A 19,586-nucleotide genomic window follows, 5' to 3' on the forward strand; every position below is an offset into this window, starting at 1 on the left:
ACAATGACCCAAAGCCATCTTACAAATTAAATATCCGAGTGTAGGAGCAGGCAGGTTTAAGTGACTAAAAAAATCAATTTATAATTGAACAAAGATAAGTTAAATTGAGCTGACTTAACCTGCTGTGTTAAATCTAATTAACAAAACGCAATTCCCTTTAATTACATCCACATATTAGTGGTTATCAAGGAATGAGGATATTACGTTTTGAAACGGACATTTTATAGACACACAAACACATTCACGATTTTTTCCAGCATAGGCGAAATGGAGACATCTGTTCATTATCAAACAGCGTGAAGGTCTATAAACGAGTTTTTCGGCTTTTGCTAGATTTCATCACTTAGCTGATATATTAGTTAGATCTTTCTCCAACAGTTTTCTTATCCTTTCACATTACATTTATAGCATTTGGCAGATCCAAAGCGACTTTCATTTCAAACATGTATTTATCAGTCATGTTAAAACACTGAGCAACCTCCAGCTTGTTATAAAATGATATTATCAGATTATTTTGCACTTATTCAACTCTAGGTCTCCATAGCCTCTGAGACAAATACTGTCCCATTAAACTGATGAAACTGGAAGGAAGGAAATACCAGGGCATTACACAAGATTAAAGCATTTGGATAAGGATTTGAAAGACCTCTAAGGTACCTTTTTGTTGGCCATTCCATCGACTCCTCATCTAAAAATCTCATTCCCAGAACTTCTGCTCCACAGTGTCAGCATCTTTACGAAAAATTTTCATTGTAATGTTTTTGCCTTTTCTTATGATCCAGTTCTGCCACTCATTAGAAGTTAAATGAAAGTGCAGTTGTCAAAACCTAAGCTTTTTTACCTCCTTAAAATCTGTTTCACCTAGACTAGACCCCTCAACCCTCCCTCTCTGTTTATTAGACTTGTTGCGGATTAACCTACTAGCTCAGACAGATTGGAAAGACGTGTGGTACTCCATACTGTACGTGTGTTTGTATGTCTGGCAGAAAAGTGTGAACAGTCAAAGTATTGTGAGGCTAGAAGAACAACTATTGTGAGCGTCCATGTGCGGGAGAATCAACAACAGCCATGTCTCATCAACTCTTACGTGTTTGTCTTTGGGGATTCAAAACAGGTTTGTAGCATCTATTACGTCTTACTCTAAATACACGCAGACGTTTAGGATAAAAATAGCGGGACGGCCTCTTGTAGACGTATCTGAGAAAACATTTGATCAGAATTTCCGATTGATGAGAAAAGCGGCCACTGATCTTGCTTTTGCAAATGTTGGTTCCTTGCACTGTATTTGTGTCTGCCTAGCAGTTTGAAAAGTGGAAGACATAGTTTGTATTGTCCTCTCTCACTATGGGTCCTAGAGGGATGCTGGAAAACGTTAACTGGTTAAAGATGAATTACAGTACTCGTATGGACATCTGTAAGGTACGTCACAGCTTTCTCCAACTTTTCTTTTGAAGCAGGACAATGCGCTACTCTAATACTTTGTATTTATAGAAACGTGATACATTTTAAATGGAAAAATGTTATAGTGGTTGATTTAAAGGGTAATATGATTAAATACATGCTGGGTAATATTTGTTCTAAAATTCCTTGAAAGTTCTGGGGAAAAATTCAAGGCCCTGGGAAGTTTTTGAAAATATACATCCATAGATACAGGTCATTGAAAGTGCTGGAATCTATTTTATGCAAGAAGTTTTCTGGGGAAAAATCCATATTATTCCCTCTGTAGTGTAGGGACATGGAAACGGGCACACTCGTAACATTATTTTCTAATATAAATTGGATAATTGCATTCATTAGTAATATCAGCATCTGCTTTTCATTTTCCTTTGAAGTGTGAGCCGTATGTTTTACATACTGCATGCAGTTTCCTGTAACCTGCTACCTTGCTCTGTCCTGAAATGCAAATCAGCTAACATTACTGTTTATTTCAATGGGAAAGCCTTGAGGTGTTGGCTTATACCTATGTAAACAAAGGCATTTCAATGAATCTTTGATGTGGGGATTTTGACATTGTAATGCACTTGGCATTCATTTAACAGGTAAGGACCTTAGTTGTGTTAGTTTTGGATTACTGATATATGAGATATATCTCACGGATTAATATTAGTTAGCTATTCACTTCCGATTTAAATAATATGTCAGTCTAATGTCCACACGTAAACCCAAACAGTACAATGTACTGATTTAAAATGAGTGAACTGTACTCAATCAGGGAAAAAATGTTTATTCAACTTAAAAGTTTTCTGTTTCTTCAACGATTTCACCACAGTAATTTCAAATTATATGAGAACTTTGCAAACTTAAGTATTTTATTTCTAACTTCCTAATGGAGTCATTTCAATACAACAGCCTTATTTTAACAAACACTGCAAAAAAAATGTGATAAGGTTTATGACATTTAATCTGCCAGTTAAGCTAAGAAAGAATGTTATTATTTACTTAAGTTGGTTTACTTAAAAGGTTTGAGTACTCTGAACTTGTCAGGTTTTACAGTGTACTCAAAATATTTAACCATAGAAATAGTTTTTAGAGTTCATGACAACGAGTTACCTCAGATTTTAAGAGTTCTGCTTACTAATTTGGGTTTACAGTGCAAGCGAAAACGAGAAGGAAGGTTTAAATGTATTTCTAAATTATATGTATTGCGAGAAGACTTCCAGCTGTGTGCGTATACTTTTGCTTTTGAAATCGGATGTCTTTGCAAACATGTAAGGCTTTTTTCAATTATATATTCAATAATTTAATCGTTCTGTATATTTTTGAGCAGTGAGCTCCCCACTCAAATAATTGTTTACACCTAATTGTATATTTTTTGCTTGATTTTTTTTACAAAACAATTATTAGTTTGATAACATATAATAATATTTAATAATAATATTTAATTATATAATAATAATTTAATAGTTAAATCAATTTAATAATAAACACTCATATTGTATAAGTTTGTCTTTATTCTTAATATTCTACAATATTACTTCAAATAGCTAAATGAGTGGCACTGTGTATTTAGTTCATGCTTAAAAATAAAGGTTCCTTACAGCAGTTTTTGGTTCCTCAAAGAAACATTCAGTCAAAGGTTCTTTGAAGAAAGATTTCTTTCTTAGATTTATATAATCAAAAACAGAAATATTTCACACTACAACAGATCTTTTGTGAAACAGAAATGTTCTTTAGGTCCTTTCAATGGCATTATAAAACACCTTTATTTTTAAGATTGTATATTACAAATAACTATTGTCACCCTTAAACCTTAAGATGCTATGACTAGAATAACGTGATAATTTTCAGCATGTCGAGTGACACGGATACAGTCGGATTCTCCATCCATATCTTGTGTTTGCATGAACAGGTGTGTGGTAGGCGTAATAATGATATTGGTGAGTGTTGCATGCAGAAGTGCCTTTGGGCGTCATCTACTTTCGAGATTGCCACCATAAAGCCAGTTTAACAAATTAGATTACAGATAAATTATTATGATACTTTGGAAACTGGAAACATGTGATATAAGCAGCTACTATGAGCATCAGTGGGGCCAAAGAGGAAATGAAGCGGATCAGCCAAACCTGTTTTTATTCACATGTAAAACAATCAAAACGTCTGCTTGGTAAAGAAAACAGTGTCAGTTTTTTTAAAGAGTTTTTGTTGTGTAAAGTAGACCAAAAGGAGAGAAAGATAGAGTGAGTGAGTGAGAGAGAGAAAGCGAGGGAGAGCAAGTGTGAAGGAGGTGTGTCTTGAACGCTAGGCTCCCAGGGACGGTGTTGGTCTCCACCCTAACACAGACCCCCACAGAACTGCTCAACTGCAGCACGGTAGGGTTGCACCGCGCATGATGTTTGTGGCTGTATGTGTGATGTGTTTATGGGATGATTTTAAGTGGCAAGTCATTGCATGTGTAACAGGAGGCATTTTTCATGTTTCTTTATGTCTCATTGATTCTTTATTATAAGTCAACAATTGATTTATTAATTGTGCTTAATATAGTGCTATTAACTCGTCTCCGATCTTTAGGGTGTACTTTAATAGACTTTTAAAGTTCATATTTGTTTGTATTTGTTAGTTCTGATGCAGGAGTTCAACTTTGCGGCAACTTCTTGAAATGCAAAAAAAAGTGTTTTGTCTCTGTATAAGCACTGTTCATATCTGCCATATTGCACTTAACATTTATGTGCATATCATCTGTAATAATAAATCATGTGTAAAATGGGATTCTTTAAGACACAGACTTTGGTGAACTTCTTAGTTTTCTTGGTAACTGAACAAACTTCTTTCATAACAAAGTTGTTAATCTTGACCTCACTGGTATCTATACAAATCTATCTATACAACACTGAGCCAAGAAATTTGATTTAATATAATGTGTGTTTAAGAGAAAGTCATTTGCCGTTTGCTTGTGTGTGTGCGCGCGTGTGTGTGAGTGAGTATCTAATTAGCTCATTTAGACAGTTTACCAATCAGACTATCTTTGCACAGATAATTACATGGAAACCATGCTAGTTAAACCTATGTGATATTTCTCTTTTTTTGTCATGCTTAGATGAGAAAGATCTGTGCTGATTGCTTTAAAACATCAATGATTATAATAATGTAAAGCTTTACTACCACTATTCTTTTAAGTAACAAAGACGTTTTAAAGGTTTAAGGATAATTTTCCTCTTCATCACTGTACAATTCTTCTCTAGAAATTACACTATTACTGGCAGCTGTTTGTTCAAAGTTAAATAAACATTAACAAGTGTTTGTCTTTACAGAATAAAACTAAAATAACAGCCTCATACAAAGCATTCTGGGAAGCAAAATCTGAAGGAAATAACAGATAAAGGTTGATGAGGATTTCTGCTTCCCAGAATGCTTGCATAAGGCTGTCATTTTATATTCTGTTAAAATGAAGACTTGTTAATGTTTCATGTTCATTTAACTTTAATCAAACTGTTAGATAAAATACATTTAAATCTACAGTAAGTTACTTGCAAACAGCCGCATAACTACAGCACTTTTTTTAAAGTGTAGACTAAAACTTATATTTGACAATGCATCTACATGCAATTTAATTGCCATGCTGGATATGCTTGAACATTTCAACAATGTTTTTTTTTTAAATACTGTCCACCTTTTCCATGGCTGTAACAAAAGCATTATTTACATTTTCCCCCAAATGTGTTTAATAGGAACAAATTATTCACTTCGAAATAAGTAAAACATTTTTGGAAGAAAAGGTTTCCCCGATGAAAAGACAATAAAATGTGTTAGCTGTTTATAATTAGACAAAAAGGAAGGAAAATGTAGCATTACTTTTTCATTATCCTAACATAATTAAGATTATTATGTTGTGATAGGGAATCATCTCCAACTATTAATGGAAAACAGATTTTACCGAAAGAATAGTCGAATGTGATGTCATTTTTGGATGGAGGCTTTGTGCAATAAAATGATGTACTATTGTTTAATTATGTTTAAAGGTTGATCAGAATAACTTCATGTGGTAACTATTTGACCAGTACTAAACTAGTATCACCCTTTATAGTGTGCAGTTGAAATAAAATGTAAGTATTTTATAAAAATCATTTGTTTTCCATTAACATGAAATATTTCTAAATGCATTTTTTCCTCTTTTAAGTTACTTATAATCTTATCTCTTCCTATTTGAGTGTAAATTCTAGCTTTAGTGTATTCAAATAAATCTGTGTCAATCCTGTTATTTCCATAACAGCCGTCAAAGAAAATCAAAATAAGTGTGTCTTGGCAGCTCCCTGAGGCTTAATGTTAGTGTGGCATGTACTAAGTTGCTTTTTAAAAACTTTAACCTCACATTCACCCCATACTTAATAGACATCAACAGATATCTTTCAATGCAGCTTGTGTTTTTACAGCAAGGAGGATGTGTCACTTTTTTTTTAGAAAGAATGATAGATGAATGGGTCTTAAACCCATGTGAAATCGCCCCCAGCTCTTTGTAAATCCCTGTCTCTTTATTTTGCAGCCGGGCCTGAGCAGTTTCTCTTTGGTTTTCAGGTAGAGCTTGTTAAAACATACCGGTTAAGGAACGGTTACACACTTATTGTTTTCTCCATCCCAGCTTGCTCCGTTCCACACCGGACCCCTCTTCTCCAGGCTCTCAATCCCCTCATGGGCGCCATATCAGCCACTGTAAGAGGACCACCGTCTCAACCCTAACAGCAGTCCTCACCATGGAAATGAAACAGCCTGTGACGATGAATCGAGAGTATGAAGAAAAGCACGAGAAACAAGACTCGCAGGAGTCACAAGAGAACGGCCGGCTGGTTGCGGACAGTGTTCCCGAGAAGGAGCAAAAGTCGGTCAACGGTTACCCCAGCACGTCTCCACAAAGCCCAAGAGAGGATGCGGGTGCCGGGACGGAGGGGGGAACGTTCAAGACTTTGGTGGTCCAGCAGACCAGTTTGGATCCCCCAAGGGAGACCTGGAGCAAAAAAGTGGACTTCCTACTGTCTGTCATCGGGTATGCAGTGGACCTGGGCAACGTGTGGCGCTTTCCATACATCTGCTACCAAAACGGAGGGGGTAAGGATGAAGTGAAAGCACTATGCAACATTTAAACACATGGCATGATTTTCCAAGCAGGGAGTTAAACAAATATTATGTTGAGTTCTATGCAGTAATAGGAAGATTTCCTTTTTTGAGACAAGATCAACTATGTACTGTTTGCTTAAAAAGAGCAAATAGACAAAGGAGAATTCTGCTGCTGTCGCCGCGTATTGTGCTATACAGCTCGCTTTGTCGGTACAAACAGGCTTTTGAATTCAAAGTAATAAAATCTTTGCAATTTCCTGTTTCGCCAAGCAATGGGAGTGCATGAGAGATAGAAGAGAGATGCACAAACCCAACCAACACCATTAATTGTGGTTCTGATGGGTGGGACTTCAATCTTTCTCATATTGTTTAATAATCTGGCTCAGTGCGGCTCAATCAACAGTTATCTTAGTTTTCACGTCAAAAGCTCACATATAAAGCTTTAATCAAGGCCGGGGCTTGTCTGAACAGGAGCTTTTTTGTGTACGTTAGCATCTTTTGAGTGTTTTTATAGCTACGAAAGCTTCATGTATGGCCTGAAAAAAATATACCATGCATAAAGTTCAACTTTCTCATCTCAATTTGTTTGATTCAGGGGCTTTTCTTCTGCCATACATGTTGATGGCCATGTTCGGTGGCGTGCCGCTGTTTTACATGGAGCTGGCGTTGGGCCAGTTTCACCGCAGTGGGTGTATCTCCATTTGGAAACACATCTGCCCCATCTTCAAAGGTAAGATTGGTCTGCTTAGACTTCTGAGACGAAGGATTTGGGTTAAGGGTTAAGGGATGGATAGTCGTGCAAACGGACCTGTGCTGAGCAGATAATATACGATCACCCCTGACCCCCTTCTAAATTTCATACCAGTCTCAATCTGTTTGCAGATAGCCGGTACAAATAGGACTCTGTTATGGAAATTGTCACATTTACTTCCTAAAATGTCAAGTGCTTAAGAAACTTGATTGTATGTAAATGGAACTTAGTCCTAAATGTCATCCACTAGATAGAAGATAATTGAAACAGACCAAGACATTTGCTGACTGTTTATCTTTTTGTGTAGGTATTGGCTTTGCCATCTGCATCATTGCATTGTACATTGCCTTCTACTATAACACCATAATGGCCTGGGCCCTCTACTACCTCCTGTCCTCCTTTCGTGCCACGTTACCCTGGACCACTTGCAACAACTGGTGGAATACCCCTAACTGTACCCGATACTTGTCCACGGACTTAAACGTCTCCTGGACCGAGAGCTCCATATCTCCTGCTGAGGAGTTCTATATGTAAGTGCATGTAAGTGTGTGTAATGAAATCCATGCTGAATTAGAAAGTATGTGAAGATTTCTTTTAAGAGATGTTGGCGGGATTGAATCGGTTTCTGAGTGCACTTTTAGAACAAATGGACAAAATATGTACCAAAGCTGTCACTGGGGTAGTACCATTAGGTACAGATATATACATTTGGTACCAATATTTACATTGTAGCAACTCTTTTTTTTTGTGCGAAACTTTACTTTTTGAAAGGGTACCGTCCTAGTGAATGCTGGGGTAGATATTTTGACATTTTTTTCTGACAGTGTGATGTACTTTACATCGTTTAGTTGCCTCACTTGTATGTGATTTATTTAATTTTTTTTCGCCAATATAATTTCAATATAAAAACATCCCGTTTGCATTGTACTACTTTTCAAACTAGTATTTTTTCTTTTAATAGCAGCTTGTTCAGGTGGTCAGTTGTGTCCTTGTTCTTTTCTTACATTTTAATTTATTTGTATAGCACTTTTGGTAGTACCGCATTGTAGCAAACCAGCTGTAAAATAGATACCTTCAAATTCATTTTAAGTGTAATTTATCTATATAGCAGTTTTCTACATTGCATTGTTTTAAAGCAGCTTTGTGTGGAAAAAGGTAAATACAAAATGAAAAAGAAATACAAAAAGAAAAATGATTAAATATGTAGTTTAGTATTCAAGATATTAACTGTATAAATAATTTTTATTTATTAATATATATATATATATATATTAATATATGACGTAGCCATGGAGCAAAAATTAAATAAAGTTTAGTTTTGCGTGGGCATGTCAAACTTTAAAAACAAAAATTCTGCACATGAAAGTTTCACGTGAGCACATGAAACTTATAATATAATATAATTTTTTTATTTATTTATATTTCCTTACGTTTTAATAATTTATTTATAAAATGTATTTATTTATTCATATTTACTAATGTTTTAATAATTAATTTATCTTTTTATGTATTCATATTTACTAATGTTTTAATAATTAATTTATCTATTTATTTATTAATATTTACTAATGTTTTAATAATTAATTTATCAAATGTATGTATGTATGTATATATTTATTATTATTATTATTATTATTATTATTAAAACATTAGTACATTTTTATAAGAGCAGTATAGACATATAGGTGATTATATAATTGTGGGTATATTTGGTGTCCAAAGTCATTATTAAAATAATAAACAAAAAACATTCAAAAAAGTTGAAAAATAATTTGGTACTCATTGTCATGGATCACAAGATGTTACAGGCCAAAATAAAAGAAGCTTATGAAACATACAGAATACTATTATTGTTATTATTATTGTGAAATACATAAAAATAGTTGTCTGTAAACTAAAAAAAAAAGGTACAAAAGTTTTTACTTGTACGGTACCTTTAAAAAGGTCCTAATATGTACCATTTTGGTACATACACAGTATGGTACCAATATGCACCTTTTATAGTACAGAAGTGACAACTTGTGTACCTTCTTGTATCATTTTTCTGAAAGTTTTTGGTTGTATTTGGAACTTTAATTTCATAGTCCTAAATATGCACAAACATTTTTGTATATGAGATATATAATCTTTAAATCAGTAAAATCCTCACATCTCTCTCCCCCGTCTTTCTGTCTCCATCTCTCTCTGTAGACGGCAGGTGTTACAGGTACATCGGTCCCCTGGTCTTCATCAGCTGGGTTGGGTGAGCTGGCAGCTGGCCCTCTGTCTGCTCTTCATCTTCACCATCGTCTATTTCAGCATCTGGAAGGGGGTCAAGACTTCCGGCAAGGTCAGATATACAGCAAACCTTTAGGAGAAAAGATATAACGGCCCAATCCAATGAAACGGAAAAATAAATGTAAAACTGATGTGTGAATATTACAATTTGTGTAGATGGGAGTGTGAGGTCCTAGATAACCATATTTTATCCTTGCTGTCTCCTTTAGGTAGTTTGGGTAACAGCTACATTTCCTTACCTGGTGTTGTTTGTCCTGTTAATAAGAGGAGCCACACTACCAGGAGCCTGGAGAGGAGTGGTCTTCTACCTGAAACCTGACTGGAATAAACTTCTCAGTACCACAGTGAGTCGAAAACAACATATCCAACGCAATACTCGGATATTGCACAATGATTTGGTATTTTTAAAGATTTCCCAGCATCTGTCAGGCTTCATTGCATGAATGAACTCTACCCGGCACTGTTTGATGATAAGGTTGAATGAAAACCTTCATATCAACTATCACTCCATCTGTGTTTTTTCAGGTTTGGCTTGATGCAGCTGCGCAGATCTTCTTCTCTCTGGGTCCAGGCTTTGGTGTTCTCCTGGCCTTTGCCAGTTACAATCCCTTTCATAACAACTGCTACAAGTACACCTGGATTACATTTGTTACTCCTAGAATTTATAAACTGCTGTTATGTTCTGTAATCGCTGGCTTTAACTTCAAATATGACCTACATAACTCCATCATTTTTCATCTTATGCTTGCATTTTTATTCAGGTTTAAAGTTTCCTTTTTTAAACATATAGATAAATAAATATAGCATAGAAGAAGCAAAAAATCTTGCGTTATTTGTGGTGCTTAAGGTTTGGGGGTGGGAGACTGGGCATTTTTGGGCTCTTAAGGACACCCTAGCAACCACTTACCAATTCCAAAGAATTCTCCTAAGTTGGTACTGAAGCCTTTTAAAAGGTACCCTTTAAGTTAAGATGTATATACAATATTTTTAGCAAATATGCCCCTTTAGGTACTAAAATGCAACATTTTGTACCTCTGAGATATTAATATGAACTGTTTAGGGGCAAAGGTGTATTTTTTTTGAAAGGCTACCACCCCAATGATAGCTAAGGACAATGTTTTGGAAGATAAAGTACGATTCTTATGGTAGCAACAAAATCTTTTAATTTTATATTTGAATTAAATCCTTTCTTTCTCTCCTTATGTTGCAGAGATGCATTGATCACAAGCTCTGTAAACTGTATGACCAGTTTCTTGTCAGGCTTTGTGATCTTCACAGTGCTGGGTTACATGGCTGAGATGCGTCAACAGGGTGTGGAGACTGTAGCTAAGGATGCTGGTGAGTAGCACATTTCTATGTAGTGTTTAGATTGAGATGTCATTTGATTGACATGTACTGATTGTATGCATTTGTTTTAAGGGCCCAGTCTGCTGTTCATCATCTATGCTGAGGCTATTGCCAATATGCCAGCTGCCACCTTCTTCGCCATCATATTCTTCCTCATGATAATTATGCTTGGACTGGACAGCACGGTCAGTTTTTTTTCTTTCTTTTACTTTTTCCCTTCATTTTTTCTTTCCTTCCTTCTGTCTGTCTGTCTTTCTTTCTTTTTCCTTCTTTCTTTTTTCCTTCTTTCTTTCCTTTACTTCTTCCCTTCATTTTTTCTTTCTTTCTTTCTTTTCCCTTCTTTCTTTCCTTCTTTTTTACTACTTTCCTTCTTTATTTCCTTTTTCTTTCTTTCTTTCCTTCCTTCTTTCTTTATTTTACTTCTTCCCTTCATTTTTTCATTCTTTCCTTCCTTCTTTCTTTATTTTACTTCTTCCCTTCATTTTTTCTTTCTTTCTTTCTTTCTTTCTTTCTTTCTTTCTTTCTTTCTTTCTTTCTTTCTTTCCTTATTTCCTTCTTTCCTTCTTTCTTTCTTTCTTTCTTTCTTTCTTCATTTCTTATATTCATTCTGTCTTTCTTTCTTTTTTGTCTTTCTTTCCTTTCTTTCTTTCTTTCCTTTCTTTCCTTCCTTCTTTCTTTATTTTACTTCTTCCATTCATTTTTTCTTTCTTTCTTTCTTTCTTTCTTTCTTTCCTTATTTCCTTATTTCCTTATTTCCTTCTTTCTTTCTTTCTTTCTTTCTTTCTTTCTTGCTTTCTTGCTTTCTTCATTTCTTATATTCATTCTGTCTTTCTTTCTTTTTTGTCTTTCTTTCCTTTCTTTCTTTCCTTTCTTTCCTTCCTTCTTTCTTTATTTTACTTCTTCCCTTCATTTTTTCTTTCTTTCTTTCTTTCTTTCTTTCTTTCTTTCTTTCCTTATTTCCTTCTTTCCTTTTTTCTTTCTTTCTTTCTTTCTTCATTTCTTATATTCATTCTGTCTTTCTTTCTTTTTTGTCTTTCTTTCCTTTCTTTCTTTCTTTCTTTCTTTCCTTCTTTCTTTCTTTTTCCTTCTTTCTTTCTTTCTTTCCTTCTTTCTTTCTTTTTCCTTCTTTCTTTTTTCCTTCCTTCTTTCTTTCTTTCCTTTACTTCTTCCCTTCATTTTTTCTTTCTTTCTTTTTCCTTCTTTCTTTCCTTCTTTTTTCCTTCTTTCCTTCTTTATTTCCTTTTTTCTTTCTTTCTTTCTTTCTTTCCTTCTTTATTTCCTTCTTTCTTTCTTTCTTTCTTATATTCATTCTGTCTTTCTTTCTTTCCTTTTTTCTTTCTTTCTTTACTTCTTTCTTTTTTCTGTCTTTATTTCTGTTTTTCTTTCTTTCCTTCCTTCCTTCTTTTTTTCTTTCTTTCTTACTTTCTTATATTCATTCTGTCTTTCTTTCCTTTTTTTCTTTCTTTCTTTACTTCTTTTTTTCTGTCTTTCTTTCTGTCTGTCTGTCTTTCTTTCTTACTTTCTTTCTTTCTTTCTTTCTTTCCTTCCTTCCTTCTTTCTTTTATTCTTTCTTTCTTTTATTAATTCTGTCTTTCTTTTTTTCCTTCTTTCTTTCATTATGTCTTTCTTTCTGTCCTTCATTTTTTCCTTCTTTCTTACCTTCTTTCTTTTTTCCTTCCTTTTTTCTTTCCTTCCTTCTTTCTTCATTCCTTCCTCCCTTTCTTTCTTTCTTTCTTTCTTTCCTTCTTTCTTTCCTTTTTTCTTTTTTCCTTCCTTTTTTCTTTCCTTCTTTCTTTCTTCCTTTTTTCTTTCTTTCTTTTTCCTTCATTTTTTCCTTCTTTCTTACCTTCTTTCTTTTTTCCTTCCTTCCTTCCTTTCTTTCTTTCTTTCTTTCTTTCTTCCTTTTTTCTTTCTTTCTTTTTCCTTCTTTCTTACCTTTTTTCATTTTTTCCTTCCTTTTTTCTTTTCTTCCTCCTTCCTTCCTTTCTTTCTTTCTTTCTTTCTTTTTTCCTTCTTTCTTTCCTTCTTTCTTTCCGTCTTTCTTTCCTTCTTTTTTCCCTTATTTTTTTTATGTAGTTTGAAATTGTAAAGCAGAGCCATCCACACATAATGTTATGGACTCTGCTTTGCACAACTGATGAGGTGAACCAACAAGCATCACTTCAGTCTTGTCACTATTTAGACAAAGAAAATTGTCGTACATCCATTTCTTAATCTGAATAAGACACTGAGAAACAAAAGACACAGACATAGTGGGATCTGGTTTTGAATGTATATAGATCTGAGTATCATCGGCATAAAAGTGATAGTTAAGACCAAGTGATCTTAAAAGCTGGCCAAGTCGAACAATGTAAATACTAAAAAGCAATGGGCCCAAGACTGATCCTTGAGGAACACCCGATTGCACCATACCGACCTCAGACCTGCAGTCATCCATCGCAACAAACCACTTTAGTGCAGAATCAGAAACGCCAAATATAGTCTATATAGTCTAACACACCGTATAGTGTCAAAACCGGCACTAAGATCAAGAAGAATCAGAATAGATAAACAGCCGGAATCAGAAGCCATTAACAAGTCATTAGTGACCTTAACTAACGTTGTTTCCGTACTGTGGAGTTTACAGAATTCAGACTGAAGTGGCTCAAAAAGATTGTTAGTGAAAAAATGAGAAAGCAGTTGGGAAGCCACTGTTTGTTCTAAAATTTTGGCGAGGAATGGAAGATTAGAAATGGGACGCAAATTATTTGGATTATCAAAGTTCATGTTATTAGTCTTTGGTACAGGGGGGACAGCAGCAATTTTAAATGCTGCTGGCACAACACCACTGCACAGTAAATCATTGATGATTGTCAAAACAACAGCAGAGAGGGAATCAAAACATGATTTAAAAAGACAAGATGGTATTGAGTCAACTCTGGAAGTTGAGGCTTTCAGTTCTTTCTTTCCTTATTTCTTTCTTTCCTTTTTTACTTCTTTCCTTCTGTCTGTCTTAATAAATTCTTTGAAGTTGTTTTAACCTTTTTTACATATCTTATCAGCTCTGAATATAACATGATGTCATCATTAGTGCTTCATTACATTATCTCTTTACTCTGTGCATATTTAACCCCTCAGTTGCCTTACCTATGAAAGTATAGTCTCACATCCGCTCTTATAGTGATCTCACAATAAGAAGGCATGTTAAGCATGGCTTATTACATTCGGCTAAAGACAACAAGCACTCTATATGTGGCTTATTTCTGTTGTTACCGTCAAAAGCCACTGCGCTATATTTACTATAAGCCCCATTATTAGGAATAATGCTTGCGTGGGTTTAATGGGTCCTTTACACACTTTTCTGTTATCCTCAGCCTCTTTTGTATGTTTTGTGAACTGCAGTTTGCCGGTCTAGAAGGTGTTATTACCGCCATGTTGGATGAGTTTCCCCACCTGTTGGTCAAGAGGAGAGAATGGTTTGTGCTCGGCCTGGTGTGTGTCTGTTATTTGGGTGCTCTATCCACTCTCACCTATGTAAGTGTATCTGTACCTCTAAAAATAAGTCTGTGTTTTATTTTGAAGCATTTTCCATTAGTCCTAAGTTAAGAATACCGATTAAGAAGAGCAATTTTGTGCTTAAACGTTGTTTAGAGATCAAACCTGGAACAGTGAAATACATTTATTTTGAAAAACATTCAAAAATGTTGTGGTTTGTAGTGTATAGACTATGTACTTCTTGTAACAGTGAGGTCATGTGTTTCTAGGGAGGGGCGTTTGTGGTTAAACTATTTGAGGAGTATGCCACGGGTCCCGCTGTTATCACTGTAGTCTTCCTCGAGGTCATTGCTGTTTCCTGGTTCTATGGTATGTATTTAATGATTGCTTAATCATACAAAACAACTTTAATTACATGTGCTTGACAAAATCAGTATGCGGTTAGTCTAAATCCATGTTGGTTTAAGGATGTTTTTCTAAAACAAAGTATACAAACGATAAGGTTCATCCCTTGAAGGTATTTGGACAGGAACCAGAAGATTTGGAATACTTCCCGTGACTCTGTGAGCTTTGATATGTATTTGTGTACTGCAAATGTCCCTTTAAGTCTCTCATCTTCTGCATTAGCAGTGAACCTTCTGGCATATAGCATTTATATTGCTTACATTTGGAATGTGAACCCTTATGCATGAGCATGATAATATATTTTATTATAAATGATATAATAATGAAGTGATAAAATATATGCTCAGAATATGTACACCAGCTGTCACTGGAGCGGTACCCTTTTTATAAAGTATACCTTTGGACCTAAAGAGTTCATAATACTACCTCAAAGGTATATATTGGTACTAGAGATGTAACAATTACCGGTTTAATGATTAACTGCAATAAAAATGTCAAACGGTTAGTATTGCAGCGTCATTTTTATTAATTACCATTTAACCGTGCCAGTGTCATGGCCTCGAAAACCATTGTCCAGCATCAACCAATAACATAAGAGAAACACATTCATTTACATCTGCTCCCAAGTGTTTAGTGCTTCACTGACTCAATTTAAATACAAAAATGTTCACATTTAGGAAATTCTAGATGTACTGACATATGTTTACTTTATATTTATTTGAAGAGTTTGGTTCCAAAACGCAATAAATCCATTTTGACTAATTTCGGTTAAAAAAAATTCTATACCAAGAAAGTGTCAAGATGAAAACCACTTTTTTTTCTGTTACAAACTTTCACATAGCATCTTTAGGTTATAAAAACATAAAAAATTCCAATCTATAATTAGATTTTCAAAGATTTATTATAAAAACTGAATCTTTTATCCACAAAATGCAATAAATCAAAAAGTTTTGTTCAAAATGCTATAAATCTATTGAATCAATATATAAATGTGCATTTATTTTTGCCATGTTATATTCATTTAGTTGACTAGTGGTATACACTGATTAAAAAAAATAAACATTAATTGCATTAATCAAAACACTTACTTTGTCATATTAAGAACACTGTCATTGCTGCTGTCATCCTTGGGACGTCGTTGCTGAACTTTTTTGACAGGGATCAGCTGTAACATGTTTTGGTCCTGCTCGATTTTCGTTGACTTTGAGTAAAAAAGTTTTTCATAAGATCCGCTGGGGTCAAAGTGTTAAGCATGACAGAAACTTGAGAACAACCAATAGCCGACATTTTTCCTTCGTCCGAATTATCAATGCGATCAAAAGTATTATTTTGTTTTTGTTTGTTTGTTGATTCTGAAGTACAAAGTAGATGAGGAAAACTAGGATTCAGTGTGAATTCAACGCGCCGCCCTTATTGGTTACGATGCGTGGATGGTGCGCTGTGATTTGTTGGGTGGATTTATTGCATTTTGCAGAAAAGGAAAAGTGGCGTTTGTCGCGGTTTGGAAAAATGGGAGAAAAGATGACAGAATAACACGGCGGATATGTATTTTGCGTAAAATGAAGAATTTACTTTTTAATACTGACCTGATACAATACTTTTTTTTATGGCGTTTATCGTGTTTTGGAACCAAACTATTCATTTAAACAGATCCATCTTTTCTATTAATTTTCTATGAAATGATGTGATCTGATGAGTTTAAAGCTCCTATCTACTTTGTTTCTTCCGCTATTGCTGTGAGCGCAGGTGTCGTGCAGCTTACTCCTGGGTCCTTAAGTACACCCGATTTCTCACAGCATACACAGACAGCTGACTTGCTGTTTTGTCCTGTGTTTATATGTAAATCTGATTTACTAACTTGTGTTTTATCTGAACTAGATGAACATTTATCTCACAACCCCAAATGTGCCATAATTAATGTAATTTATTTGATGATTATGCGAATTATAAGTGCACTTGTAAAATCAATTTAAAATTTGGTTTGCATCAATACGTATTTTACTTTTTAATTCTTAAAAAAAAACATAAAAAATATTATTAGCCGTGATAATTTTGGTTACTATAAACGTGATGTAAAATTTTCTTACTGTTTCATTTCTAATTGGTGCCAAGTGTAAGCATATCTGTTCTGTATCTAATGGACATTTTTAAGGGTGCTATCCCAGTGACTGTGGGGTACATATATTTAGATTTTTTTATAGTGTATGATCTATTTAAAGATAAAAGGTATCAATGGACCGAATGTCCAATGTTGCATCCAAATGTTCATTTTATTATGTATTTAAATATTTACAGCCTTTAAACTTAGACCTATTTAAATGTGACACGATGCTTCAAGCAATGTGTACTAGGTTTGTTTATCCTTGCAGGAACGACTCGCTTCTGCAATGATGTGCAGCTGATGATTGGTTTTTCACCTGGCATGTTTTGGAGGGTCTGCTGGGTTGCCATCTGTCCTTGCTTCCTGTTGGTCAGTCTAGCAAATGCATTCACACACAGCACATTATACACCTATTTCCATCCAACTTCGACTTTAGCCAAACCATTAAAAAGCATAGACACAAATTTAGAAACAAAATAGTTATTGCGGAGACCCCCAGTCTGGATTATTAATTTAATTGCAATTGTTTTCATACAAATAGTTCATTATTGGAAGTTTCCTGGCATTCCCACCAGAGGTGAGACTGTTTGACTACCTGTACCCTTTCTGGACCACGGTGCTGGGCTACTGTATCGGGTGTTCTTCCTTCATCTGCGTGCCTTCTTACATGGTCTACTATCTGCTCACCACCAAAGGGACCTTCAAACAGGTGAGCTTTAACAAAAAACCTAAATCTGCAGGGTTAATAAGCGAGACAGGTGTATTAACGCATTATGCCAGCGCAAACAAAATTACACTCTGCGATACATGAGCCTGGTCACGTCGTGATCTCTCTGTGTTTGAGACGTGATGATGGACATCAAAGGTCGCCAGACCACACGGCTGTCAGTCAATAAAGTGGCTTCATCTGTGCCTGTGTTTGCCAGCTGAAGAAAGATACGGCAGCGCAAGGTTAAAATTTCCTGATTATGTTGCTTCAACAGCCAGTATGCCATTGCCAAGTTTTAGAGAGCTGTTTGATGTAAATGCAAAACATCTGTATTGAAGTTTTAACTATCATGTTCACCTTTCACTCTTTCTTCCTACAGCGTCTGCTAAAAAGCATCACTCCTATACCCTCAGGAACCAGCGGCCCGCCCACAGACACAATCGTCTTTACCAACGCCGTGTGACGCTAAGACATTTCGCCCTCTGCTGGACATGTAGCATTAACCCCCGTGGCCTCGTAAGGGCCCCCGCTGAGCTCACTTCACACCTCACCCCGGAGTGAGAGTCTGAGTACTGCGTTATGGTGAGGCCAGGCCTCCGAATACAGCAATTGTTTTGTTTTTATGCCATTTGTTTTGTGTGACCACTGTCATATTGCTTCTATAAGTTACTGACTGCAGTGGCTTTGCCGTGGCAAATTGTAGACATGACCCAGTTTGTGGTTTTGTTCGTTCTGTGTCAGTTTTAGATCACCATATAGCCAATATATAGATGATGATGATGGCAAGAATTCATGACTATGTGTGTATATCATTTTTATGAAGCTCGGGTTAAGAATGGGAATGCATACAGAAATGGTTTGGTTAATTTTAATATAAACTTTATATAGATAATTTTTTCTTTAAAGATTGTTATATTATTGTTTTATATCAGTGACCAATTTCAGGTATAAAGTATTTTACATGTACACACTCTTCTTAAGCCAAAAATCATGTGTTGTAATCGTTGGAGTTTGTATGACTTAAATAAGCTGTTTATGGTTTCCAAACCGAATCTATCACTAAATGTGGATTTATTATTATTTTTGTGTCATTTAAAAGAATGTGTTTTACAGAATTGTTTCATTGTATGGTTCAGATGTGGAAATAGGAAGGAGGAATGCAAAAAAGAAATATTTTTAAGTTGAATTTTGGTTGTCCAGATGTGTTTGTGTTTTTCATAGGTGTGTTTGTGAGAATGAGTGTCTGTGACCACCAAGCCCCCTATGCCAAGTAGTTTAGCCTATTATATTTATCTGAAGGTGACTATTATTTACACATGGACTTCTTTATCCACCTGTAGCATTTACAAGGATGTAACCAAAATTGCTAATTGAAAAATACCACTAATCTGAAAATTGGAGAACTGTGTGCCCCCTTGTCTTTCATGAACATTTATTTTTACACACTTCTTTTGCGGGTTAAACACAAAGTAGCAGAAACCAAATACTTGTGTGCACACTACAAATACTTTAGCCCGCAAGACGGTTTTTTTTAGATAAAAAAAGTGTGACTGGACATCTAGGTATGTGCATGTGTAGTTTGTGAGTCTTGCTATTCATGTGGTCCGGCGTTCTGTACTTGTTGAACGTTGTAAGAACGTTGGTTTCTCTTTTGAACTGACGTGTATGAGCTGTAAATCGATGGTCAGTTCTGTGTGTGGGTGCGTGTGTGCGTGCATGCCATAGACATCAGTCTATATTGTGCATGTATGTGTGTGTGTGTGTGTATGCTTCAGTCCAGTGCTAAACTTTCACTCCTTAACAGAATTTATGATTCTGTTTAACAAAATATTGAAAATCTATTGTACTTTATAGAGTCTAACTATGATGTATGTCTCTAAGACTGTTAGGAGAAAATATGTATATGTACAAAGTCATATATGAATTATTAGAGATATAAAATAAACATATATGTATTAATAATTAAAGTGTGTTTT

The 19,586-nt window shown here is 35.1% G+C and overlaps 1 protein-coding gene across 4 annotated transcripts; it reads left to right on the forward strand.

Annotated features, from left to right (window-relative positions):
• The first annotated feature begins 66 nt into the window (after positions 1-66).
• slc6a4a (solute carrier family 6 member 4a) lies at positions 67-19,586 on the forward strand. Of its 4 annotated transcripts, XM_073815605.1 has the most exons (17): positions 67-653; positions 987-1,114; positions 1,356-1,419; positions 5,978-6,009; positions 6,074-6,537; positions 7,142-7,276; positions 7,605-7,827; positions 9,488-9,626; positions 9,784-9,918; positions 10,100-10,203; positions 10,785-10,912; positions 10,994-11,106; positions 14,303-14,434; positions 14,665-14,764; positions 17,170-17,270; positions 17,443-17,610; positions 17,990-19,586. In XM_073815605.1, the coding sequence occupies exons 2-17, from the start codon at positions 1,044-1,046 to the stop codon at positions 18,071-18,073; spliced, it is 2,193 nt and encodes a 730-aa protein (XP_073671706.1). In that variant the 5' UTR covers positions 67-653; positions 987-1,043; the 3' UTR covers positions 18,074-19,586. The 4 variants fall into 4 exon arrangements, with proteins under 4 accessions (XP_073671706.1, XP_065137052.1, XP_065137049.1 ...); XM_065280980.2 differs by lacking the exons at positions 67-653; positions 987-1,114; positions 5,978-6,009 and having other exon boundaries at positions 17,990-19,576; XM_065280977.2 differs by lacking the exons at positions 67-653; positions 987-1,114; positions 1,356-1,419 and adding an exon at positions 3,149-3,809 and having other exon boundaries at positions 5,978-6,537; positions 17,990-19,576.

Source organism: Paramisgurnus dabryanus, chromosome 8 (genome assembly GCF_030506205.2).
Source record: "Paramisgurnus dabryanus chromosome 8, PD_genome_1.1, whole genome shotgun sequence".
Taxonomy (NCBI): Eukaryota; Metazoa; Chordata; class Actinopteri; order Cypriniformes; family Cobitidae; genus Paramisgurnus; species Paramisgurnus dabryanus.

What these genes read in the sequence shown, in the direction of transcription:
- slc6a4a (XM_073815605.1), top strand. Translation starts at nt 1,044, where the DNA reads ATGTGCGGGAGAATCAACAACAGCCATGTCTCATCAACTCTTACGTGT. An exon ending in TCTTTGGGGATTCAAAACAG is followed by an intron (nt 1,115 to 1,355) that starts GTTTGTAGCATC and finishes TATGGGTCCTAG; the next exon opens with AGGGATGCTGGAAAACGTTA. An exon ending in CTCGTATGGACATCTGTAAG is followed by an intron (nt 1,420 to 5,977) that starts GTACGTCACAGC and finishes TTTATTTTGCAG; the next exon opens with CCGGGCCTGAGCAGTTTCTC.